We start from the raw sequence: 21,510 nt of genomic DNA, 5'->3' as shown, positions 1-21,510 counted from the left end.
TTATTTTTTTAAAACCGACCCAAAAAGACGGGTGTTATAAGTTTGATGTGTGTATCGGTGTATCTGTCTGTGGCATCGTAGGTCCGAAACTAATGAACCGATTTTAATTTTGTTTTTTTGTTTGAAAGGTGGCTTGAACCTCTATCTAACCAGTCTTAATTTCAGTTCACCATACTAATCTTTATATTCTACCAGATCTCTGAAGGCAGCCTGTACTAGGTAGGTAGATGTAGATACCTAGCTCTAGCTTAACCCGAACTTTATTTACAGCTAGTATTTTATTGAAGTAGGTACCTATTATTATGGAATTGCAATAGTCATGCCTATTACAGTTAGGTAGGTAGGAACCTATTTTATTTATCACGGTTACAAAAGCAAGACCTTGACGATGTAACTGTATCTTGAACGCATTCAAAGAAATAGATGAGATCGTTTTGTTTAAGTTTACATAACAGCGAAGGCGCCAGTGGCTGTTTAGTATTCAAACTTGTTCAATATAATATTATTATGAGGACTGCATTCTACCCATAATGATAATTTACTTAAATAAGTAATTGATACCTATAGTCTTAGAATAGGCTCAAGCTTTTTTAGACTAGGTAGGTAATGTTCCTACCGTTGCAGATGTTTTAAATTAAACAGTTGCTTTGACGTTAATTCCTATTTCAAAAAGCTCTCCGTAGATCTAAAGCCTCATTCATACGAGAGCTTTTTTAACATCCGTTAAAAAAGCGTTCAAATAGAACAAACGCATTCCCAAGTAGGTATCTGTTCACACAACAACGCTTTTATAACGCTCGTGTGAATTAGGGCTAATAAGCCCGCTCGTCACTCACGTGCAAATTGTGGCGTGAAAGCCCTTAGCCCATGAGCATCGCGAAACCAGGGATGGTTGTTTCACGCCGTTCGAGAGCTAACGCGCTACAATGAAGAGCGGCATTATGGCTTCATCATTACATAAGTATTAAGTACTTAGTTAAATAACTAGAACATAATTTAAATATCTGTCCGGTAGAAACGATAGATCATCTTTGCATGATAATGGATAGAATATTTCTCCTAAATTACTTTGCAATGTAGTTAGGTAGGTAACTACTTAATCATAGCTGATAGCACAGAATCACTACTCATTATAAATGCGAAAGGTGTTTGTTTGTCTTTCAATCACGCCGTAACAGAGCAACGGATCGACGTAATTTTGACATAGGCTACTTTTTATCCCGTAAAACAATGAGAGAGGCAGGTTCCAATTTCAGTTTGAGTGCTCAGTTATACTGCCAGATAAACAGGAGCATAGCTTGTATTATGCAACATTGCTTGAATAGGGCTAGGTATATTGAAATGATAAACAAAATAAATTAAGTAAATATTTTATTTATTTTGCTGCAAATTTTACAATAAATGATTTAAAGTCTTCTATTTGTAGGCAGATATAATTTTCTAGATATAAAACTTATGTTATATTCTTTTAACTGTGGTACAGTATTTTCTTTCAACTCTTTTGGAGTGGCTATGTAGTTATGCTTCATACATTTATCATGATCTTTACATATACACACATTATTTAATGTCTTGTAATGGGTTTCAAACATTTCATTGTTGAACTGACTAAAAGAATCTTGAATAGTTTTAATACTATCAATATTAGTTGTTAACATTAAATTTGAACTAGGATAAACAAGAAATGCAAAAATTGTTAATGCCACTAAACATTGGATGGGCACTGCAGTAGACCAATATTTCTGAGGATAGTAATATATATTTAGGTAATGAAGATAGTAATCAGGAGTAATAGCCCAAATACAATATATGGCTAAAATTATTTTACTAAATACAAACATAAAGAAACCATACAAAGACCTTGAAGGTGTCGGGGCTGGAGTGTGCTCAGGCATGATTCAAGTTTTATACACTAGAAAACTTTTGTATAGTTTTTACTATCAATAGTACATTGTTTAATAATGCATTAATAGTCACTCTTAATTTCTTATAATCTGCTCCCACAAAAGTTCTGAAAAAAAAATACAATCTAGTAATAGGCATCTATACTAATACTAATAAATAAAATTGGAGTGTCTGTCTGTAATCTCGAAATAACTACCACATATTAAGGTCATATGGTTATTTGAACAATACCATAACTAAATCACACGTTTTTAAAATTTTTGTCTGTCTGTCTGTCTGTGTTTGAAAAGGCTAATCTTCGGAACGGCTGAACCGATTTTAACGGGATTTTCACATACAAGTAAAGGATTGACCAGGGTGTAACATAGGCTACTTTTTTAACCGACTTTCAAGGAGGGAGTTGTGTTTTTCTACCTATGTACACCGAAATCTCCGAGATTTCTGAACCAATTTGCGTAATTTCTTTTTTAATCGATAGAGGAACTTTGCGACATTGTTTCATAAAAAAATTTGGATTCCAACTCCTCAATCCTGATGCTGCAGGGGATCTGACCAATCCACGCGGGCGAAGCTGCGGGCATCAGCTAGTCCACAATATAATTATTATAATATTAGGGCACTACTCATATTATAAAAATGTGAAAGTGTGTTTGTTGGTGTGTCTAGCCACACTTTGAAGTGATTTTCTGCATAGATGGTGTTTAAAGATGGTGAGTGACATAGGCTACTTTTTATCTGGGAAAACTGAAATAAAAATCTATTTATTTTTTATTTAATGGTATTATTGACAATTGTTGAAAATGTTATTTCAGTCTATAACCCACTGAACATCACTGAAAGTTGTCACAGGTTTGTTCTAAGTTCCATAACTGTTGTGAACTGTGACACTGTATAGAACCTAGGTGAGTACCAGGTTACCAGATTTTTTTAGGGTTTCATAGCTCAAAAGGAAAAAGTGAACCCTTATAGGATCACTTCACTGTCTGTCGTGTCTGTTAAGAAAGCTATAATGGACTTTCCATTGACCTAGAATCATAAAATTTGGCAGGTAGGGCAGGTCTTATAGCACACAATAAGGAGAAAAATCTGAAAACCGTGAATTTGTGATTACATTACAAAAAATTAAAATGTGGTCATGAACAAATTAGTATTTTCAACTTTCAAAATAAGAGTGCAGTAGGTATCATATGAAAGGGCTTTACATGTACATTCTAAAACAGATTTTTATTTATTTTTTTGCATATTTTTTGATTTATTGTGCAAAATGTCGAAAAATACTTCTGTAGTACGGAACCCTCGGTGCGCAAGTCTGACTCGCACTTGGCAGGTTTTTTTTTTATATCACAGCGCAATGGATTGCTGTTGGCTTCAATTAAGTTCCTTAGTGCGTGAACCAGGCCCTCAAGTTGTTTAGAGAACCAAATTAATGGCCTGGCTAGGGTTGCTGAGGAAAACAGATTAGTACTTAGCAAAACTTAGAGGAATTTCAGGAGGGCAATTTGTGGCAAAGGAGGACTTGTGCTCCATTTGGATACCGTGCCGGCCGGTGCGTGGTATAACGTGAAGCCACCGTTTAGGTTGAATATTATTTATTAATATTTGTTAAAAAATAATATAAGTATGTATAAGTTGAAAAATAACTGAAACCAAACTTACACAAGCAGATTATTTTCTTGAGCGCTAATTATTCTTTGAATTCCACTTCCTTTGAATTCCTTATCAACATTTAAAACCTCTGATACTAATAAAGCTTGTTGATTGTTATTAAAAGGGATTGTTAGTATTCTGAAATTATTTTTTGCGTTAACAGTTTTCGAAGATTAAATTAAAATAATAATTATAGTGTATAAGCATCCACTGCTAACAGTTTTTTCTGCGGTTCCTCTTCCATTCTTAATTAAAGAAATAAATTGTTGAACAAATGTACTTTTTAAACTTATGTAAACCTTAAAACTCGTCATTTCAGGCATTACATTTCAAAGTTATAAGTTATTACACAGGTTACCTACTCTTTGCTTTCATCTGAAAGATACAACAATGTTGTCTGAGGTATCATGAGTTTTTTTTTTTAATTTATTTTACGGCCCTGGACATGACTCTTTTAAATTAACTATCATATTATATATCAGTGGAGCTAACAGTGTCAGAAACACAGACAAATAACATTAGGTATGGAGTGTAGAGGCAAGGAGCAGCACATATTATAATAATTAAGCAAGAAAACTTGAAACAGTAAAAAAAATATCTAGCCCAGCTTACAGTAATTATATAGATAAAAAATTCTCCAAAATGGCGCTAGAGTCAGCAGCAGCAATACTAGCTGATGCCCGCGACTACGACCGCGTGGATTTTAAAATGGCGGCTGCGGGCTGACACGGCTCTAGTTCCTATTTTTCCACCTGAACAGACAAGTTGGTCACATCCATGTCACATCACACTGTACCTAGTGATTACATACTCTTTTAATGTACCTATGGTACTTTCCCTTACATGGCATGTCAGGATCTGTTGGCACATTTCGTCAGTTTTCGTTCTAAAGTTTAGTTCTAAAGTTTAATTTAGTTTAAATTAAAATTTAATTATAATTTCTGATCTTCACAGTTCACACATCTTCCTATAATAATCTATTGTACAAACCTAATTTATTTAGTTATTTAACTTCTCTCTTTGTGTCTGTGATAACTGCACAAGAAAAACAAAAGCAACGTCTTGTAAAAGATTTTATTAATATTTCAAACACAATTCACTATGTACAAATTACTTTGTAAAAATATTCATTCTCGTCTTAATAATTATGATTTATTTACTGCGTTATAGGCAACACTTAAAAAAATTAAATTAAAAAAAATATTATGAAAAAATTATTTCATTTCAATTTTAAACAAGATAAGTACAATGTAACATTTTAAAGAAAATGTTATGATCAAAATTTGAAAGAAAACCTGATTATATTAATAATAGGTAGGTATATAACAAGTTTATTCATATTGTAATAAATCGAAGTACAACATAATATAGCTTGCCTAGACCTATTTGATTTAATTTAATTATATATTTAAGTAGATCCATTTCGTGGAGTAAAATGGCATTTGAATTAATACTACCTATAGTGTCAGAAAATTAAAAGCTTAGTACAAGTTTGGTCTTTTTACATAAGTTTTGATTTCAGTCCTAGCCAACAACATAAATTTTGACCTGTCAATCCTTTACTCCACGGAATAATACATCGAAGCGATAAATCTTGATACTTGAATCAATAATAAAAAGTCTTTTGCTAAAAATAGGTACATTCGACAGCAAAATTACATTATATAAGTAGTTTCACTTGCACCTCCAAACTTTAACCATAACATATTTACTTTAAAATATTTTTGATAAACAATATATTATATTACCATTCATTAATTCATTATATTAATTATGCATAAATGTATCAAAAGTATTACATATTACTCTACGCACTTTAGACACTTGCAGCTTTGCAGCTTTAAATATAAATGATAGTTTGTTACATTATAATAATATATTAAATCGTATGGCGTAATTCGGCACTAAAGTTTCTATTAAAAGTTATACAATTTTTAACCATAATTTTATGTAACTTATGAACGGACAAAAAATAAATCCATAAAATGTCTACTTCTGTAGATAACAGTATAGTAAATAATGTGAAACTAACTCCACAAAAATGTAATAACGGCTGCGTCCTTTCTAGCAGAACAACCACCGTTCATTTTACCGAACAGACTTAAAAATTACATTAGGGTCTTCGCGCACTACGCGGCCACGACCACGGCCAGTAGCCGCAGCGTCCAGGTAAAGGGTCGTAATCTCCGCATCAGTTGGTTGGAACCAAAATGGTAGTTGCAGGCGCGATGCATAGTGGGGTTGATACTTTACCTGGACGCTGCAGCCACTGACCGTGGTCGTGGACGCATATTGCGCGAGGTCCCTTAATGGTATATTATGTAAAGTGTATAATGCATTATAATCACAAGCCCTCCGAATGTCATAAAAACTAAAAACAATTAAAAAAATAACAAAATACTTGAAGTATTACTAATAAAAATAAAATAGTAAATAATATATAGATGCTGTTTCATTCCCGTCGTAGATATCGAAGATATAAGTGTAATTATGTACTTGAAAAATGTATACTTGTATGTAGTTATTGTAGGCTGTTCGAACAAACACAATCATTTTATAGTCAAATGTGTTGTTCGCGCTTCGTAATTTGCTGCACTAATATACTATGAAAACCTAATAAATATGTCGCAATGAAAGTGAAACAATGTTTCCTCAATAAACATAGGCACAAGAAGAATCAGAAGCAAAAAGTTAGAGTTGTATAAAAATAACAATTTTCACAAAGCAATTCTTGTATTCAAGGAGTGAAAATATTTGGGGAATGATTCACATTTGCCATGATCTACTTTGATTGGACGAAATATATTATTAAAATAACTGGATGCAGTGAGATCAGTATAACTATGTATTCAAAAATTCGTATGAATTTATCGACATTATAGAAAACAGGTATATTCCAAGTCAACACTTCTGGTCTTTCTTTGACAAAGCACCTGCCTGTTGTTTCAAAAAGGAAATCAGCGTAACGAGGAATTATAAAGCACGAGAGGGCAATAATTTTGCAGCCGTGCAAAATTTTTCACCTCGATACAACAAGCAAAATGCTTGATTAGATGCAATCAAAACAATTCAAAAAACTTTTTGTTCTGAATTAGCACCATACCAATATAAAATAAAAAAATTCAACGAAAGCATACAAAATATACAAAATTGTACTCAAATCAAGCAAGGACTCCAATTTAACGATATTAAAAGAATTATTTAAATCTTCAAATCATTAAATCAAATTGAGACCCATTATGTGAATCATCCCTTAGTGCTTTTACATATAACGACTTTTCAGTAATTGCAAATTAAACATGTGAGTGCATGCAAAAAAAACATGATACACACGAGAAAATTGCCATGTGAAGACCTGAATGGGCCGCAATCGCGGCACGGACTTAGAATGTAAGCTTTTAACAGCAGTTGATCACACAAGAGTTGCAGCAGTCATCCCATACAAAACTATCATGTTGACAGCGCCGATCGCTTGTCACAGGACAGTTTTGAATGAGATCAATCGCTTAGAACATTTAGCTAAAGAAACGGCCTACAATATATAGGGACTAACACGTACGACTTGTCCCGCTAACTACACACAAAATAAAACGCGATTTGCGATTGAAGTTAGCAGGACGCACACAAACGTGCCTGTTAGTATTTGAATAGGGTAAATACAACGCGTTCGAGCCTTCATAATATAATAGTGCGTTATTATGGGTTTATTATGGTGGTGATGTGGAGTGTGTGGACGCGAGGCCTAGCGGCGCGGGCCCCAGGCGACGGAGGGCGCGGGCGCGGGCGCGGGGGCGGGCGCAGCGACGGGGGCGCGCGGCGCGCCGGGCATGGTGGGGAACTCGTGCGTGGACGCAGTGTCGGGCGCGCGCTGCTCCCACGGCCCGCCCTTCACCACGAAGCCGGTGGACGGCGCGCCGCCGCCGCTGCCCCCGTTGCCGCTCCCAGTAGTCGCGCTCTCGCCGCTCAGCACGTCACCGAAGTCGCCGAGCGACGGAGCTGCAGGGCGCTGGTACCGGTCCGCGACGTCCTGCATCTATTACAAAATATATTTGTTAAGAGCCATCAAAGGCATACTAGGTCTCCCCGATATCATATAATAATAACAATGTCCTTTTAAGGCCGTACCGCATTACAGCGGCGCTGCACTGCACAGCGCGGCACAAAGCGTCAAAATATTATTTCAGACATTTTGTATGGTGCATGTCGCACTAGAGCGGCATACCACCCATTCGCTATAATTTGGTCCCCGCCGTCATGTTAGCACCATTGCATTATTTGCTTTATTCCTTGAGACTTAGGGTTTATTCAAGTGTGATTTGCAAGGGTGCCGACTTAGCGTCCGGGGACAAGTTATCGTAGTTGCTCACGAGATAATATTTTAAGTAATGCGCTCTAGCCTTTAACCCATAAAGTTGAAGTCATTTGCGGTACATTGAAATGAAATTAATTTGTCTATTTCATGTAGGACAGCATGTGCTGTGCAGCACGTTTATGATATGACAGTTTGAAAAGCAGATTTTATTGAGATGACTTTTTGACAAGAAGCCTTTGTGTCATACTATGACTTATAAGATAACTTGAAACATAATGACAATCAATATGGATTCAATAGTCTCTACTGACAACCTGTTTTATTTAGCGATCCTCAAACAAAATGTTCTTTTCACATTTGTGAGCAGCAATTGCAAATATGCATGATTTCTGATCAAAATGCTGTTTGCAAAAAACTCAGCTACTTTTCTTCCATTCCCAGTGTTTCTGGGCCATTTCCGTATTTTGTAGAAATTGTCATAAATCGAAATAAATATAGTCCCTGTGCATATATGATGTATGGCAACCCTACTTATAAGCCTCCTGTGATGACAGGAAACTCTATATTGTACTCACATATTCCTCGGCTAAGTTCAAGAGATGATCCTTAGCATCGAGCACGTTGTCTTCGTCGCCGGCGATGATGACGACGCTGTCGTCTCCCTGCTTGGGGAAGCGGATGTCCACTTTATACTCGTCCATGATACGCTTGATGTTCTTGCCGCCGAGGCCTATGAGCCGCCTGTGGACGCGCGGGTCGATGTCCACTTCCTCTCGATATTGATTATCCTGTTCAAACATTAACAATGACATCCATACTAACATACTAACGTACAAATATTATAATCATAATTATTTTTACTTTGCAAAATTGTGGGTAAATAACAGATAGTACAATAGTTAAACCTGAACACAACCTACTGTGGCAGACAGTATAAATGAGAAAGTGTGTGTCTGCAACTTTTCACAGCCCATCTGTTTAACCGATTTTGATGAAGTTTAGTGCAGGCTTGCATCCTGGGGATAAACATTCACACTTTTTAGGAACATTGTGTAGAACTTTCCTGATGATGGTTTCCTTCACTGCTAAACCAGCACGTAACTCCGAAACGGAAGAGGGTGTGCCCTCCCGGATCGAACCCCAGACCCTCCCATCAGTAGGCTGATTTAAGCACTCAAATCTATTTCTTTATCAATTTATTTCATCTTGAATCTTTTTCAAACATAAACATTAACATTTATTTTTGTAACAACATGTTATTTTGACACTTAAATACTTTCATTTTTACCAAAATTCAATAAAATCTTTACACCTTAACTTATAGTTTCTTAGCTTTATATAAATGAGAAAAATTAAATAATTTACTTACAAGTTGGTGAACAATAGCCATGATGGCTTCTTTGGCTTGCACTGCCTTGTCTTCATAGCCTTGTATGGTGATGATGTCATCATTGGGGCTTCCGCGCTTCGGCAGGTTGATTTGTACTCCATAGTCAGTGCGAATCTTCTTAATCACTAAGCCTCCTTTGCCAATAACGAGAGGATGGTACTCTGGGTCCACTTGGAATTTCAACTCAAAGGATCTGATGACAAATTATCATTCTTTAGTCCCCATAAATCTTTTTGGCGGTTAAGTACTAAGGTGTTATAAAACATGATGTAATAAGATATTGTTTTTTTTACCTGAGTAATCTGTCTTCTTTCTCTTTCTCCATTTCGCCAATTTTCTCAGTAAGCGCTTCTTTTGCTTTCTCAACATTTGTTGGTGTGCCGGTTACCTAAGAGATACGTAAAAACATAATTAGAAAGGTTATCATTTAAGCATCAAGGGTTGTCATCTCATTCACCCTTATTTGTTTTTTAATAATGATAAAAAGATATCAATTACACATCCATGGCGAAACAAAGGTCGAGTAGGTGAAGCTGAATGAAAGGATGATGCAATGATTCTTCTGTCGTAGTTGTAAGTTTAAAAATTTTATCCCTTTGGATCCCCAACTAGCCAAGGATTCAATGATACTAGTGATGGAACAGAATAGCAATTACTCGTGATTTTGCCGAAAGCGGATCATCAGCGCGAATAACTAAAATATAATTAGCGATTACACGTTATTTTTTCGAATGCGATTCGTTAGCGCGAATCACTAAGGCGCCGCAAGCACTATACTAGACGTTGCTTTGAAATATACCTTCACAATATCACTGTTATCCTCGTTGGGCGGCATCAAGATGTGGACATCGTAGGTCTGCATCAACTCCCTTCTCTTTTGGCCGGCAAGCAATCGGTGCAGGTCGTTCGGAATTTCTACATCTATCGTTATGGGAACCTAGGAAAATATAAAAGATGTTAAAGTACATCATTATTTTTTACCAATTTAGGATAAGACTATTGTGTTATTGCTGTAGTTTTTTTTTAATGTCTACATAAGGCGTTAACCATTCCGTCTCATTTACTTACTGTACACACACACAGGTATATTATGAAGTGGGAAGGAATGATTAACACCTCCATTTTCATTTCTTTTCTTCATTGGCACGAGTTACACCAAAGTAAATGTCACTTACTTGGTCAAGTAAAGCTTTTTTAGCGGCTTCACAGTTTTCGGGGCGGCCAGTTATTCTTATGATGTCATTGACGCCTGGCTCAGCGCTCTCCTCATTTTTCACAGGAATGTCTGCTCCCTCAGTCGCATCTCGCTCCGGGAACTTAATTTGTACATCAAACTCGGCCGTGATGTCCTTGACTTTGGCGCCGCGAGCCCCCATCACCGTGCGATGGTGCCTTTGTGGAATGACGCACTCGATTGTCACCTAGATAAAAAAACCACGTGTAAATCAAAATTTAATCGAGCCCATATAGAGAAAGAACCTGGGTGGGCCAGACTTTCGTTATTTTATAAAAGCTGAAAGTTTCTCGGCGCATTCTCCCCAACACAGGGAGAAACAATCAGCGACTACGAAGTTTGTACCATGGTGGCTTTGGCAAAGAACTGGTAAGACGTATAAAATCTTTTGTCAGTGTCGAGTCTATTTTTTTTTTTTTGATTTTTCGAAATAACATTAGAAATCACGTCATGCATTGCCAGACACTTAGTATCGTGACAAACCCCTGCCAGATAACCTTCTTAAACTTTAACAATTTATTAAACTTTAAGAGCAGGTGGTTGCTCCTAAATCCCTAAACCCTAATCAACACAGATAAAGTCAAGGGAAAAACTAGGATTATATTTTTAAAATAGTAGCATGGTGGTACCTTGGCCTCGAGGTCCTCGATGATCTCGTTGATGCGCGCCTTGGCCGCCTCGATGCAGTCCTTGGGCCCCTTGAGCACGACGCGGTCGCTGCTGACGCCCTGGCGCGGGAAGGAGATCTGCACGCCGCCGCAGTCGTCGGCGATGCGGCGCAGCACCTCGCCGCGGCGCGCCACGAAGTGCCGGTGGTGGCGCGGCTCCACGGCCATCTCGCCCTCCGCCACGTTGCTGATCTCCGCCACCGCCGCCTCCAGCGCCGCGCGTGCCGCTTCCACTTGCTCCGACCGACCTGCACACATTGCTCGTCAGATCTGTTGTTCCCTTCGCATCCGAGAAATACTTTCGATCATTTGCATCCCCAAGATATTTCAACCCAAAAACATGCTATCGATTTCCACTCAGTATTTTATACAAAATGCTAATTCGGTCAGTGGCACGTCTTTGCTGTTAAGGTGGTAACTGAAGCTGTCTCCCCCAGACAAAAGTTGTTGCGATACCAATGTCTTCCATTACGAGATCACGATTAAGCCACACCTTAAATAAATACGTAAATGAAGTTACCCATTATGAAAATGGCTTCCTTGTCCTCGTCCTTCTCGGTGGGAAAGACGATGCGCGCGCCGGTTTGCTCGCGGATCTTCTTGATGTTGGCGCCGCTCTTGCCGATGAGGAACTTGTGGTGCTCGGCGGGCGCGCGCACGGTGGCCGAGTGCGAGGTGAGCGCGCGCTCGCTGGCGTGCGCCAGCAGCTGCAGGCGCGCCTTCTCCACGTCGTCGCCGGGCCCCTTGATCACCACCTTGTCGCTGGCGCTGTCGGCGGCCGGGAACTTGATGAGCACGCCGCCGCACTCCTCCATGATGGAGTGGATGAGCTTGCCGCCCGCGCCGATCAGCGAGTTGTAGTACTTGGGCGCGATGGTCACCTCCTCCGTCACCACGTTGGCCTTCTCGTTGTGGATCTGCTGGATGCGCTTCACGGCCTCCTCCACGTTCTCGCGCTTGCCGCGCACCGTGATCACGTCGCTGTCGTCGCCCTCCGCCGGCAGGTCGATCACCGTCTGCGTCTCGTCGCGAATCTTTCTCAGATTAGCACCACCCTTGCCGATAATAAATTTATGGAATTGCTTGAAAATAGGCACCTCCTGAACGTACGACGATTCGGCGATCTCTTTCATGAGCTTGTGAAGATATTTTTCACACTTTTCGATATCCTCCTGGGGTCCTCGGAGTTTGATTGGACTTCTTTTCTGACCCTGATCTGGTAAAGTAATGAGTACCCGCTCAAACTTTTCACGAATCTCCTTTATTTTATCACCTCTAACACCTATTAACGACTTAATATATCTGTGGTCGACGAACACTTCTTTCGTTCTTTCATTTTCGAGTTTCAGTACCATTTCTCTTAATTCTCTTTCAGCATCAGCTACACCTTGATGGCTGCCTTCAATTCTTATAACATTATTGCCTTCATTTTCGATTATATTTATAACTACACCAGTCTCATCCTTCAGTCTGTTAACTGGAAAGTTAAAGATTAAATATTAAAAAAAAATACTAATATAATTGCTTATAAACAAATAATCTAGTACTTATTAAGATAAAATGTACCTAATGATTGTATGTTTCAGTAAATAAAGGCTATATTATTATTATTATTATATAATATAATTGCTTACTGTTTGATCCACTTTTGCCAATAATGTGCTTAAAGAATTTAGGATCCACAGTGAGTTCAACATAAGTCAGGGTAGCAAGTAAATTTTTAACAAAGTCATCCAGTTGCACTTGAGCTCTTTCCACTTCTTCTGGTGGTCCATCAATTTTAACTTTGTCCTCCGAATGAGTAATGTCAACATGTACCTAAAAATAACTTCTATTATTTTCAACAATCCATACTCACATACAACGTTATAAATGCCAGTGTGTATGTCTGTGTGTCAACTTTTCACAGCCCATCTGTTTAACTGATGTTGACAAAATTTAGTGCAGAGATAACATGCATCTCGGGGAAGGACATAAGCTACTTTTTGTCCTTGAAAATCAAAGAGTTCAAATGAGATTTTCAAAAACCTAAATCCACACTAAAGTCATCATCTAGTAGTAATATAATACTGTTGTCATACAATTTCTAAGTGTACAGTTTACCTTGGAGAGGTCCTGGGTAATCTTCTTAATATTAGATCCATTTTTGCCAATAATATACTTATGTATCCATGTTGGGGCGTCAACAGTTGCAGTTTTCACAGAGTTCGCTTTTTCACACACCTTTGATAGTGCTGTAAAGTACAAATAAGCTGTAATTTAGAATTTCAGTGAAAAGATCAGATGCGAAACCATCCTCAGATCCATGCAACATCCTCCACTCTACAGCATAGCAACACAGCGTAAATACATACAGTGGGAAGATGCCCTGGATGTTTGTAGGCAAATTAGTATGCTATACAAGACTGACAATTCCATGGACTAACAGAAAACCACAAAGAGGGCTTAGCCATACACATACTATTGAAAATTCTATCGACACTATACACCCAAATAACTGATTCACTGCTAAGAAAAATAATTGAAGTATGTTATACCGACTTTTACCAGTTGCAGTCGGTATAAAGTTTCCTCATCTCATGTCTGTGACCTCATAGAATTGCTGTATAGACATCTCCGTTAACTAGGCTGAGTATGATGCATCTCTTTAGGCTGTGACAGTAGTTTGTTTGTACTATTCTATGTTTTCTACACTAATATTGTATTGTAACTTGTTGTAAGTTTCAATGTAGGTCTCTGAAATCTTTAGAACTGATCCGATTTTGAAAATTCTTTCATTGATATATGTAAGAGTAGGAGAACTAGCTCCAATAAAACTCGCGCCATTGTTATTATTCATCACAGTTTATTATCAAACTTTTAATCATCTTTAATATTACTTTTATCCAAATAAACCTTTACAAATACTTTTGAATCATCAAATGAATCTACCACTGGTTCGGAACGCCTTTCCTGCCGAGAAGAACCAGCAAGAAACTCAGCGGTTGCTCTTTTCAAAGATTTGATTTACAATAAGATTCGATTTACAATATTTTAACCGAAATTACATTTAACCGTCAAACTTAAACGAACAAATTTGAAAGAAGTTAAGAAACTCAACATTTAAACCAAAGTTACAATTAACTGTCAAACTAAACCGAATAAATTAAAAAGGTAGACAAATTCAACGTGTTATCACTTCGACTGTCGATAATAGAATGCCGCTCCGCTGGACCGCTTCGCTTTTTAAATACTATCGTGGCGGTGGGGTTCGGAAACGTCGACGACGTACGATGCGTCATTGAGGATTCTACTCGTCATTCGATCTATGAATTACGTGTCTCATTATTGCGCCGATATATATAGCTACATTATCTCCGAGTACAGGTTATAAATAGTATCACGCGGATGAAGTCGCGTGAAAAAGCTAGTGTATAATATGTACTTACCCAAACCAATTTTATTGTGCGGGCCATGAAGAGTGATAGTGCCGGTCGGCGAGTCTGGTGGCGGCATCTCTACAGACACGCCGGTTTCCTTTAGAATCTCTTGGATCGTAGTCCCACGGGCACCAATCACGTACTTATGTTGAGATTTCGGGACTTCGACTCGCACCGTTGAGCATTTTTTAGCCTGGTATACAAAATATGGAAAATTATTTTGACGATTCAAAAGCACTTGTAAAAGTTTACTTGAATAAAACTACATTCTATTCTGATATATTATATACAAGAATATTCGACAAAACATCACTATCACTTTGAGATGTTACGGGAGGACAAATGTTAGCAAATGACTTCCAAATACTTACCTAAGTGCGAAAATAGCCCGTTTTTGACTTATAGTTTTCTAAGAAAAACTACCTACATGATTATAGGTAATAACCTGAATGCAGGATTCTAGGGCAGACGTGATCCTATAGGGGTAATTTTTTCTTCTTGAGGTACGGAACCCTAAAAAATACTGGTAATTCGGTCCTCACCATTTCCTCGTAGATCTGCTCGATCTGCGCCTTGGCGGCCAGCACGCCGGTCTTCTCGCCCGCCACGACGATCTCGTCGCTCATGGTGGACGCGGGCGGGATGTGGATGCGCGCGCCCGTCTCCGCGCTCAGCGCCGCCGCGCGCTCGCCGAACGGCCCTTGGATGAACGGGTGGTAGATCTTGGGCACGGTGATGCGTTCCAGTGCCTTGCGCGACTAAAATAATTGCTCTGTGTTTATGAATTCAAAAGTAAATAATAGGGATATGCAACGACTGCCCTACGCATCTATTAATCTTGGGGGAAACTAAGGTAGGATCAAAAAAAAACCCCCCAAGGTAATTACAGTTAAGAAGTCTCGAAAGTTAAGGCCTACACAGAAGATGGACTATTGTCTGCAGAAAATTAATCATTTAAGAATTGCATTTCATTCCTAACCCTCATTATGGATTAATAGTATGGCGAAAAATCGTAGTAAAGATAACGGACTTTTGTCCTACGAGGGCAATAGTCCTTCGTCTGCGCAGGTCCTTAGTGTTAAATGACGTCATACCTGTTCCTCAGAGCAAACTCTAATTTCATGTTCAGCTTTCTCAATTCCTTCTTTAGTGCCAGTTATCGTCACAGTTTCACTGTTATCAGCGATGCTGGGTACGCTTATCTTTGTTGCAGTAACTTTCTCTAGATCTTTCAACTTTTGTCCTTGCTTGCCCAAAATCCAACGATGGTGCTCTTTAGGAATCGAGATTTGTTTGCTGGCCTAAAATACAAATACTTAGTAAGAAAATTTACTTATACCTATCTTGGATAGACAGAACTATTAAAATTATATAGACTTTTTTAGAAAGAGCTCTTCATGACAGCTATGAAAGTCAATAATGATTGTAGATTAATTCATTTTAGTGATACTTAAAAATGCAACTAAATAAATGGCACATTGATAATTCTTTAAAAAATTGTTACTATTTGTTAGCACAGCTGCTATCGAGATGCCTCTCTATAAACTCTTATACCTGTTGCTGGAAATGCGTCAGAATAAGCCTTCGAGCATCAAGGACAGCGCTATGCTTTCCCGTAATAAGGAAAGTCAAGCTGCCATCCTTACTGGTAGAAATCTCGATATGGGCCCCAGTATCCTTAGTAATGGATTGGCAAGTTCTCAAAGATTCGCCCTCGCCGAAAGTGTTGGCGTTGTCCAGTTTTCTCTCTTCATATGGCACATGGAAAACCTGAAATTCACATAATATTAGAGTAGCGATAAGATTCATATAACATTCGTCCATAAACATGACATATAAACTTTAATAGCATTTGTATTTATTGCATTAATTTCTTATCTTTTCGTTTTTAAATCGGACAAAAGCGATAACCCTAGTAGATCATCATAATTATGTTGTAATGCAAAAAATAAGTTTTGTCAAGGTAACTGATAAATTACATTACTTAAGTCTACTGAAGTTGATTTTATTCTTAAACTTTTTTAAAAAATTGTTATTTTATTTTTTAATTTATATAATACCTAGCTTTTGCCCGCGACTTCGTCCGAGTGATATAATAATGATTATAGCCTAAAAGCACTCGGGGATAATCTATCAGTAAAAGCAGAATCACTTCATAAGTTCCACATATTACCCCTTAAATGCAAACCTAATCTCTCTATAAGATTAGCGCAGATTGCAAATAGTTAACTTAGTTTTTTCAGCTATATCAAAATCAACCCAATTACTTTGGCACTAAGCGGCTTATCTCCAAATAATATCTAAACACACCGTCTATCTGTAAAAGTGAAGCTAGATCCATGTTATCAGGCTGTGGATAATTGGTAATTAAAAATAAATCATGCTCATCATCAAAATAAGGTTTAAATTCCAAAACCTACGAATTATGACTAAAATAACAATTCGAATTTATAAATCATTAATCAGCAACACATAAACGTGTCAGCGAAAGCACGTGGCGTGGCATTTTTATTATCGGTATTGCTTGCGTAACTATTAATAGTTACCTATCTATACTAATATTATAAATCGAAAGTGTGTCTGTCTGCTAGCTGTTTAGCCGATTTTGACTAAAGGCACAGAGACGCTTGCATCCCAGGGAATGATAAACTTATGCTACTTTTACTCCGGAAACTCAGAGTTTACCACAGGATTTTATAAGAACTATATAGACGCAGACGAAGTCGCGGAAATTATTTGTTTAGTACAGAGATAGGCTACCTCGACCTGCTATGTCCAGGTCGACATGTGAAGGTGGTGAATCTTTAAACAAATAAAGACTTTGTATTGCGTGTAGTTTGTCTTTATAATGCGTTCAAACTAAGAATCACTTGCCGCCACATTGTGACGTCATTCAGCTTTTTTTTTTTAATCTTTATTTTAAGAGATTATTCGCTTGGCGAATATGCCTCTCTATATAGCTGCAATAAAGTGCACTCTAAATCTAAATTAATCTTTGAAACATATTTTAATAGGGTCTTGACTCTACCTAGTATTAAATGTGATGTTTTGTATAGCGGTATTTATGGGGCTAGAGTTCATTATTAAAAAGAATAATTATGTAAATAAAAATCATGATTTTTAACATTAACGTCACGCTGTACGGAAGGTAATTAGTGACGTCACATGGCATACAGGACAAATATTTTTCAATTTTTTAACATTAAAACAGAGTCATTTCTGCAGGAAAATATTTTTTATGTCAAAGCCCCATAAACTATACTAAACACATTTAATACAGTCCAAGATCTAACCATACACAACATATTGTTAAAAAATATAGTAAAAATAGATAAGTAAAGTTATGCAAAGTATTTTCCTTGAAAACTGTAATGCTCAAGTGACAGTGACAGTTGAAGGAGAGATCATTGATTTTCCCATTTTTACTTTGAATGCATTATATTTTAATAATTACTAACCTGGGTATGGAGCGAAGAGCCGACGCGCAACTTGTTGGTGACCTGCTGAATGTTGCGCTGCACAGGCGCCTGCGCGTGTGGCAGCGCAGGAAACAGGTCGTCATAGGCGTACGAGTTACTGTTGTCGTACCCAACATTATTCATCTCCTCGGAATGCACGGGTATTTCAGAGTGTACAGGAATCATATCTCCAACCATCATGGATTGCTGATGCATCATGTTCGTCTTCTCCAGCAGTCCTTGTCCGCGCCAAGTCGTTACAGTACTAAGTACATTGAATTAAATAATAATGTATAAGTATGTACATAATAATTAATTGTTAATTAATAATGGCGAATTTACATTTCAATGTAAATCCGACATTACCAGTCATTATCATTATGATTTATAGAATTCGGCCAGCAACCAATTAGGGTCTAATTAGTCTAATTAGGATTTTCAGAAATGGCAGACACAAGATGATATCACTGAGTTGTGAGGTCCAAGAAGGGCGTTTCAAATAGGTATGTACATGTTTTGACAGCAGTGTCAAATTATAAGAACTCTTATTGGCCGGTGAACCTCTCGGCTAAGTGGCGCTAAATGGTGGTGTAAAACTCTCATTGAACAATGAGTTTGTTGCATGCCTGTCTTTGGACAAGTGCCATAGTTAAAAACCGGCCAAGTGCGAGTCAGACTCGTGCACTGAGGGTTCCGTACTTGGGTATTTTTTCCAACATTATGCACTATAAATCAAAAACTACTATGCATAAAAATAAATAAAAATCTGTTTTAGAATATGCAGGTAAAACCCTTTCATAAGATACCCCACTTGGTATAGTTATATTACTCTGAAAATTGAAACACATTTTTTTTTAAATGATGTAACCACAAATTTACGGTTTTCGGATTTATTCCTTTACTTGTGCTATAAGACCTGCCTACCTGCCGTTTTTACCCTTTGGGTATGGGACCCTAATAGCTAAAATTCACGTAAAAGATAGTGGGTCAACCATCATGGCTGTCATTTTGAAGAAGGTTAATATTGAGGTAGTCATTCATGTACCAACAAATTCATATTATGGCTATCGTCTAAATGTAATTCAGCCATAACATATGTTGCATGCCATGTTTTAACAACTGCCATTATTTAATTTGCACAGGTGGTATTTTTAAAATACTTATGTAAAAGTTGAAATATTGTGTTACACAATCAATATGAAATAATAATAACTTAATTATGATAGTCACTGAGTTACTATGATAATTTGTAAATCATTATCAAGCATACATTGGGGTCAGGTCAACTGCTCAGTAAAATATAACTGGTATTTTTATAATGAGTTATGATTATTACATGAAATGTATGGTTGGTCATAATAGAAGTTTATATGAAATGAAATGGATTAAAAGATGAGTGAAGTAAACTGTACTGCACCTGACACTATGGGGAGAAAACATGGGGCAAAATATATGGGAAAATAAGCAGTTAAAAAAATATTAAGGTCATATTGATTAGGTCAAAAACAAAATTTTGAACACTAGCTTTCATTGTTCTCAAATTGGGAGAATTTACACTACACTACTAAATTGTGATATTATTTTATTAGCAATACATACTTAACATCAAAATCTCATAATTTATTATTTATTCAAAGTCTAAATCAAAGTCTATACATATACAACACTTAATTCAAGATTACGTTGGCCAAAGCTGATACTCCATTTCATTTGGCCACCAATTTGGCTTTGGACTAGAAATTCGAGTACTTAATTCTAGATTCAGCAGAGACAAAAGTTTCCTCAGGTACAAGCCCAAATTTTTACTTTAGACTATTGTTGTGATTGGTTGAATTTATGGTGTTTTAGTATTTTAGCCAGAGAGTTCCAGTCAATCAGAGGTAACATCATCACACTGTAGCTGTCATTTGAACATAATCAAGCAACTTGGCATTCTGAGAACTACCTAGGTCAATCATGATGTGCGGACATTTTGGCTTTGAACTATAACATATATTATATTATGTAGTCTTCTACATTGAATAAATTATATAAAAGATATTTATTGATTAATACACCTACAGGATAAAGCAAAAGGTTTAATATTACCAGTCAATCAACCTCTACATAAACTACAAACGTGATAAATAAGTTAAAAAACCAGACAGATGTATTGTGCAAGTCAAAGTCATGCAAAGAGGGTTCCATATTTTGGAATACATGTAATTATTTATTTGCTTAAATATTGTTCAATCACTTCTAAAACAAAATAATCTAGATGGCACTCTAAAATAATAAATAATTAATTGAATGATGAAAACAAGACATTATAATGGTAGCACTTGACATACAGTTCAGCATGCTCTGAGTATAGAACCCTAATTTTTTACCATGATGTATGTACTACAATCTGGACTTTGGAACTTGCCATTTTACCCTTTTTAAGATAGAATTGAAACAATTAATATTAACAAACTGTTACTTCTTTGGGGGTTGTATAACATATTGCATAAACATTGTTTTTGTTAATTAATAACTGTAACTGAAAAAGCTATTAGAGTTGCTGTACATTTTGGTGGTCATAAAGAGCCAATTATATACTGATACATTATAATTTATACTATAGGACTACATTAATTCATTACACAAATGAATATGATATGCATATTACAAGTGTATATTCATTTGTGCTCAGTGATTCGCAGGACAGAAGATAAAAATGTGTGAGAGTACATGGTTAGATAGAAAAATGTGAGCCAAGTGGCTTAGGAACTTATGTAAATTAATTCATTTCTATTTTCTCTAAATGCAGTTCTAAAGTTTCCACTTCCGTGGCTACACAAATAAAGATATTTAGAATGATCGGCATTCTGGCCTGTGTTAATACGTGTCACCTTCTTCCAACACATTTGACGTGGAACTTGTCTTCATAAAATGTATCATTACATACCTTATGTACTGTAGCTAATCAATCTGGTAATATATCCTTAAGACGCCAGGATCGATTTTTCTTTCTCCTATTAAAAGAAAACGAAATATTTTTACTAATATATCAAAAATAACAATATAAATTTTCACAGTCACCAACGTACCCTATGCTGCCGAAAGCAAGGAGAACACAGAGCACCGACACAGAGACTGATGTCAGAAGGACGTCAGACACCAACACAGAGTACGAAAATTAAAATCTGGACTTGTGTCCAGTGCTGCCAACTACTTCCCAAATCATAGTCATAGATTGTTATCTATTGGCGGCGCCAAATGCTTGTGACAAACGATAATAATTAAGCATCGGCAAACACCTCATTGTACATTCCCGAAGGATAGTTCACGACAGGTCAACATGGCAATTGGGGGATGTCCCGACGCCCCGCATACCTGCACAGTATCCACGCTATTCTGCACTGGGTTAGCGCGGGGACTGTGCGGTGTCTGTGCGGGTGTGCAGGGCATCCCCACCCTGTTACGGTGTCAACCTGTATTTTCCAGGAGCTAGCT

General features: G+C 37.2%; 2 protein-coding genes across 3 annotated transcripts; both read right to left on the bottom strand.

Annotated features, from left to right (window-relative positions):
* Positions 1-1,354: 1,354 nt before the first annotated feature.
* Positions 1,355-3,927, bottom strand: LOC123880926 (phosphatidylinositol N-acetylglucosaminyltransferase subunit P). 2 transcript variants are annotated; one of them, XM_045929334.1, is made up of 3 exons: positions 3,771-3,927; positions 3,562-3,690; positions 1,355-2,011 (listed from the first exon to the last, which is right to left on the bottom strand). In XM_045929334.1, exon 3 carries the CDS (start codon positions 1,893-1,895, stop codon positions 1,407-1,409), a length of 489 nt encoding a protein of 162 aa, XP_045785290.1. In that variant the 5' UTR covers positions 1,896-2,011; positions 3,562-3,690; positions 3,771-3,927; the 3' UTR covers positions 1,355-1,406. The 2 variants fall into 2 exon arrangements, with proteins under 2 accessions (XP_045785290.1, XP_045785291.1); XM_045929335.1 differs by having other exon boundaries at positions 3,562-3,926.
* Positions 3,928-4,889: 962 nt separating this feature from the next.
* Positions 4,890-21,192, bottom strand: LOC123880923 (vigilin). Its single transcript, XM_045929330.1, has 17 exons — positions 21,105-21,192; positions 20,963-21,029; positions 18,034-18,298; positions 16,130-16,345; positions 15,670-15,876; positions 15,118-15,333; positions 14,585-14,768; positions 13,260-13,390; positions 12,791-12,974; positions 11,677-12,633; positions 11,118-11,404; positions 10,430-10,675; positions 10,054-10,191; positions 9,548-9,642; positions 9,234-9,447; positions 8,440-8,652; positions 4,890-7,585 (listed from the first exon to the last, which is right to left on the bottom strand). Exons 3-17 carry the CDS (start codon positions 18,250-18,252, stop codon positions 7,295-7,297), a joined length of 3,798 nt encoding a protein of 1,265 aa, XP_045785286.1. The 5' UTR covers positions 18,253-18,298; positions 20,963-21,029; positions 21,105-21,192; the 3' UTR covers positions 4,890-7,294.
* Between the last annotated feature and the right edge of the window lie 318 nt (positions 21,193-21,510).

Source organism: Maniola jurtina, chromosome 3 (genome assembly GCF_905333055.1).
Source record: "Maniola jurtina chromosome 3, ilManJurt1.1, whole genome shotgun sequence".
NCBI classification, from domain to species: Eukaryota; Metazoa; Arthropoda; class Insecta; order Lepidoptera; family Nymphalidae; genus Maniola; species Maniola jurtina.
Note: the sequence above shows the minus strand (reverse complement) of the source record. Positions and strands in the feature narration are given on the sequence as shown.

Bases quoted from the DNA above. Each gene is read 5' to 3' on its own strand.
- LOC123880926 (XM_045929334.1), bottom strand. From the start codon at position 1,895: ATGCCTGAGCACACTCCAGCCCCGACACCTTCAAGGTCTTTGTATGGT.
- LOC123880923 (XM_045929330.1), bottom strand. From the start codon at position 18,252: ATGATGCATCAGCAATCCATGATGGTTGGAGATATGATTCCTGTACAC. The intron at 15,877-16,129 runs GTATAAGAGTTT...TTTGTATTTTAG, and splicing joins TGACGCATTTCCAGCAACAG to GCCAGCAAACAAATCTCGAT. The intron at 14,769-15,117 runs GTGAGGACCGAA...TTTGTATACCAG, and splicing joins AGCAGATCTACGAGGAAATG to GCTAAAAAATGCTCAACGGT.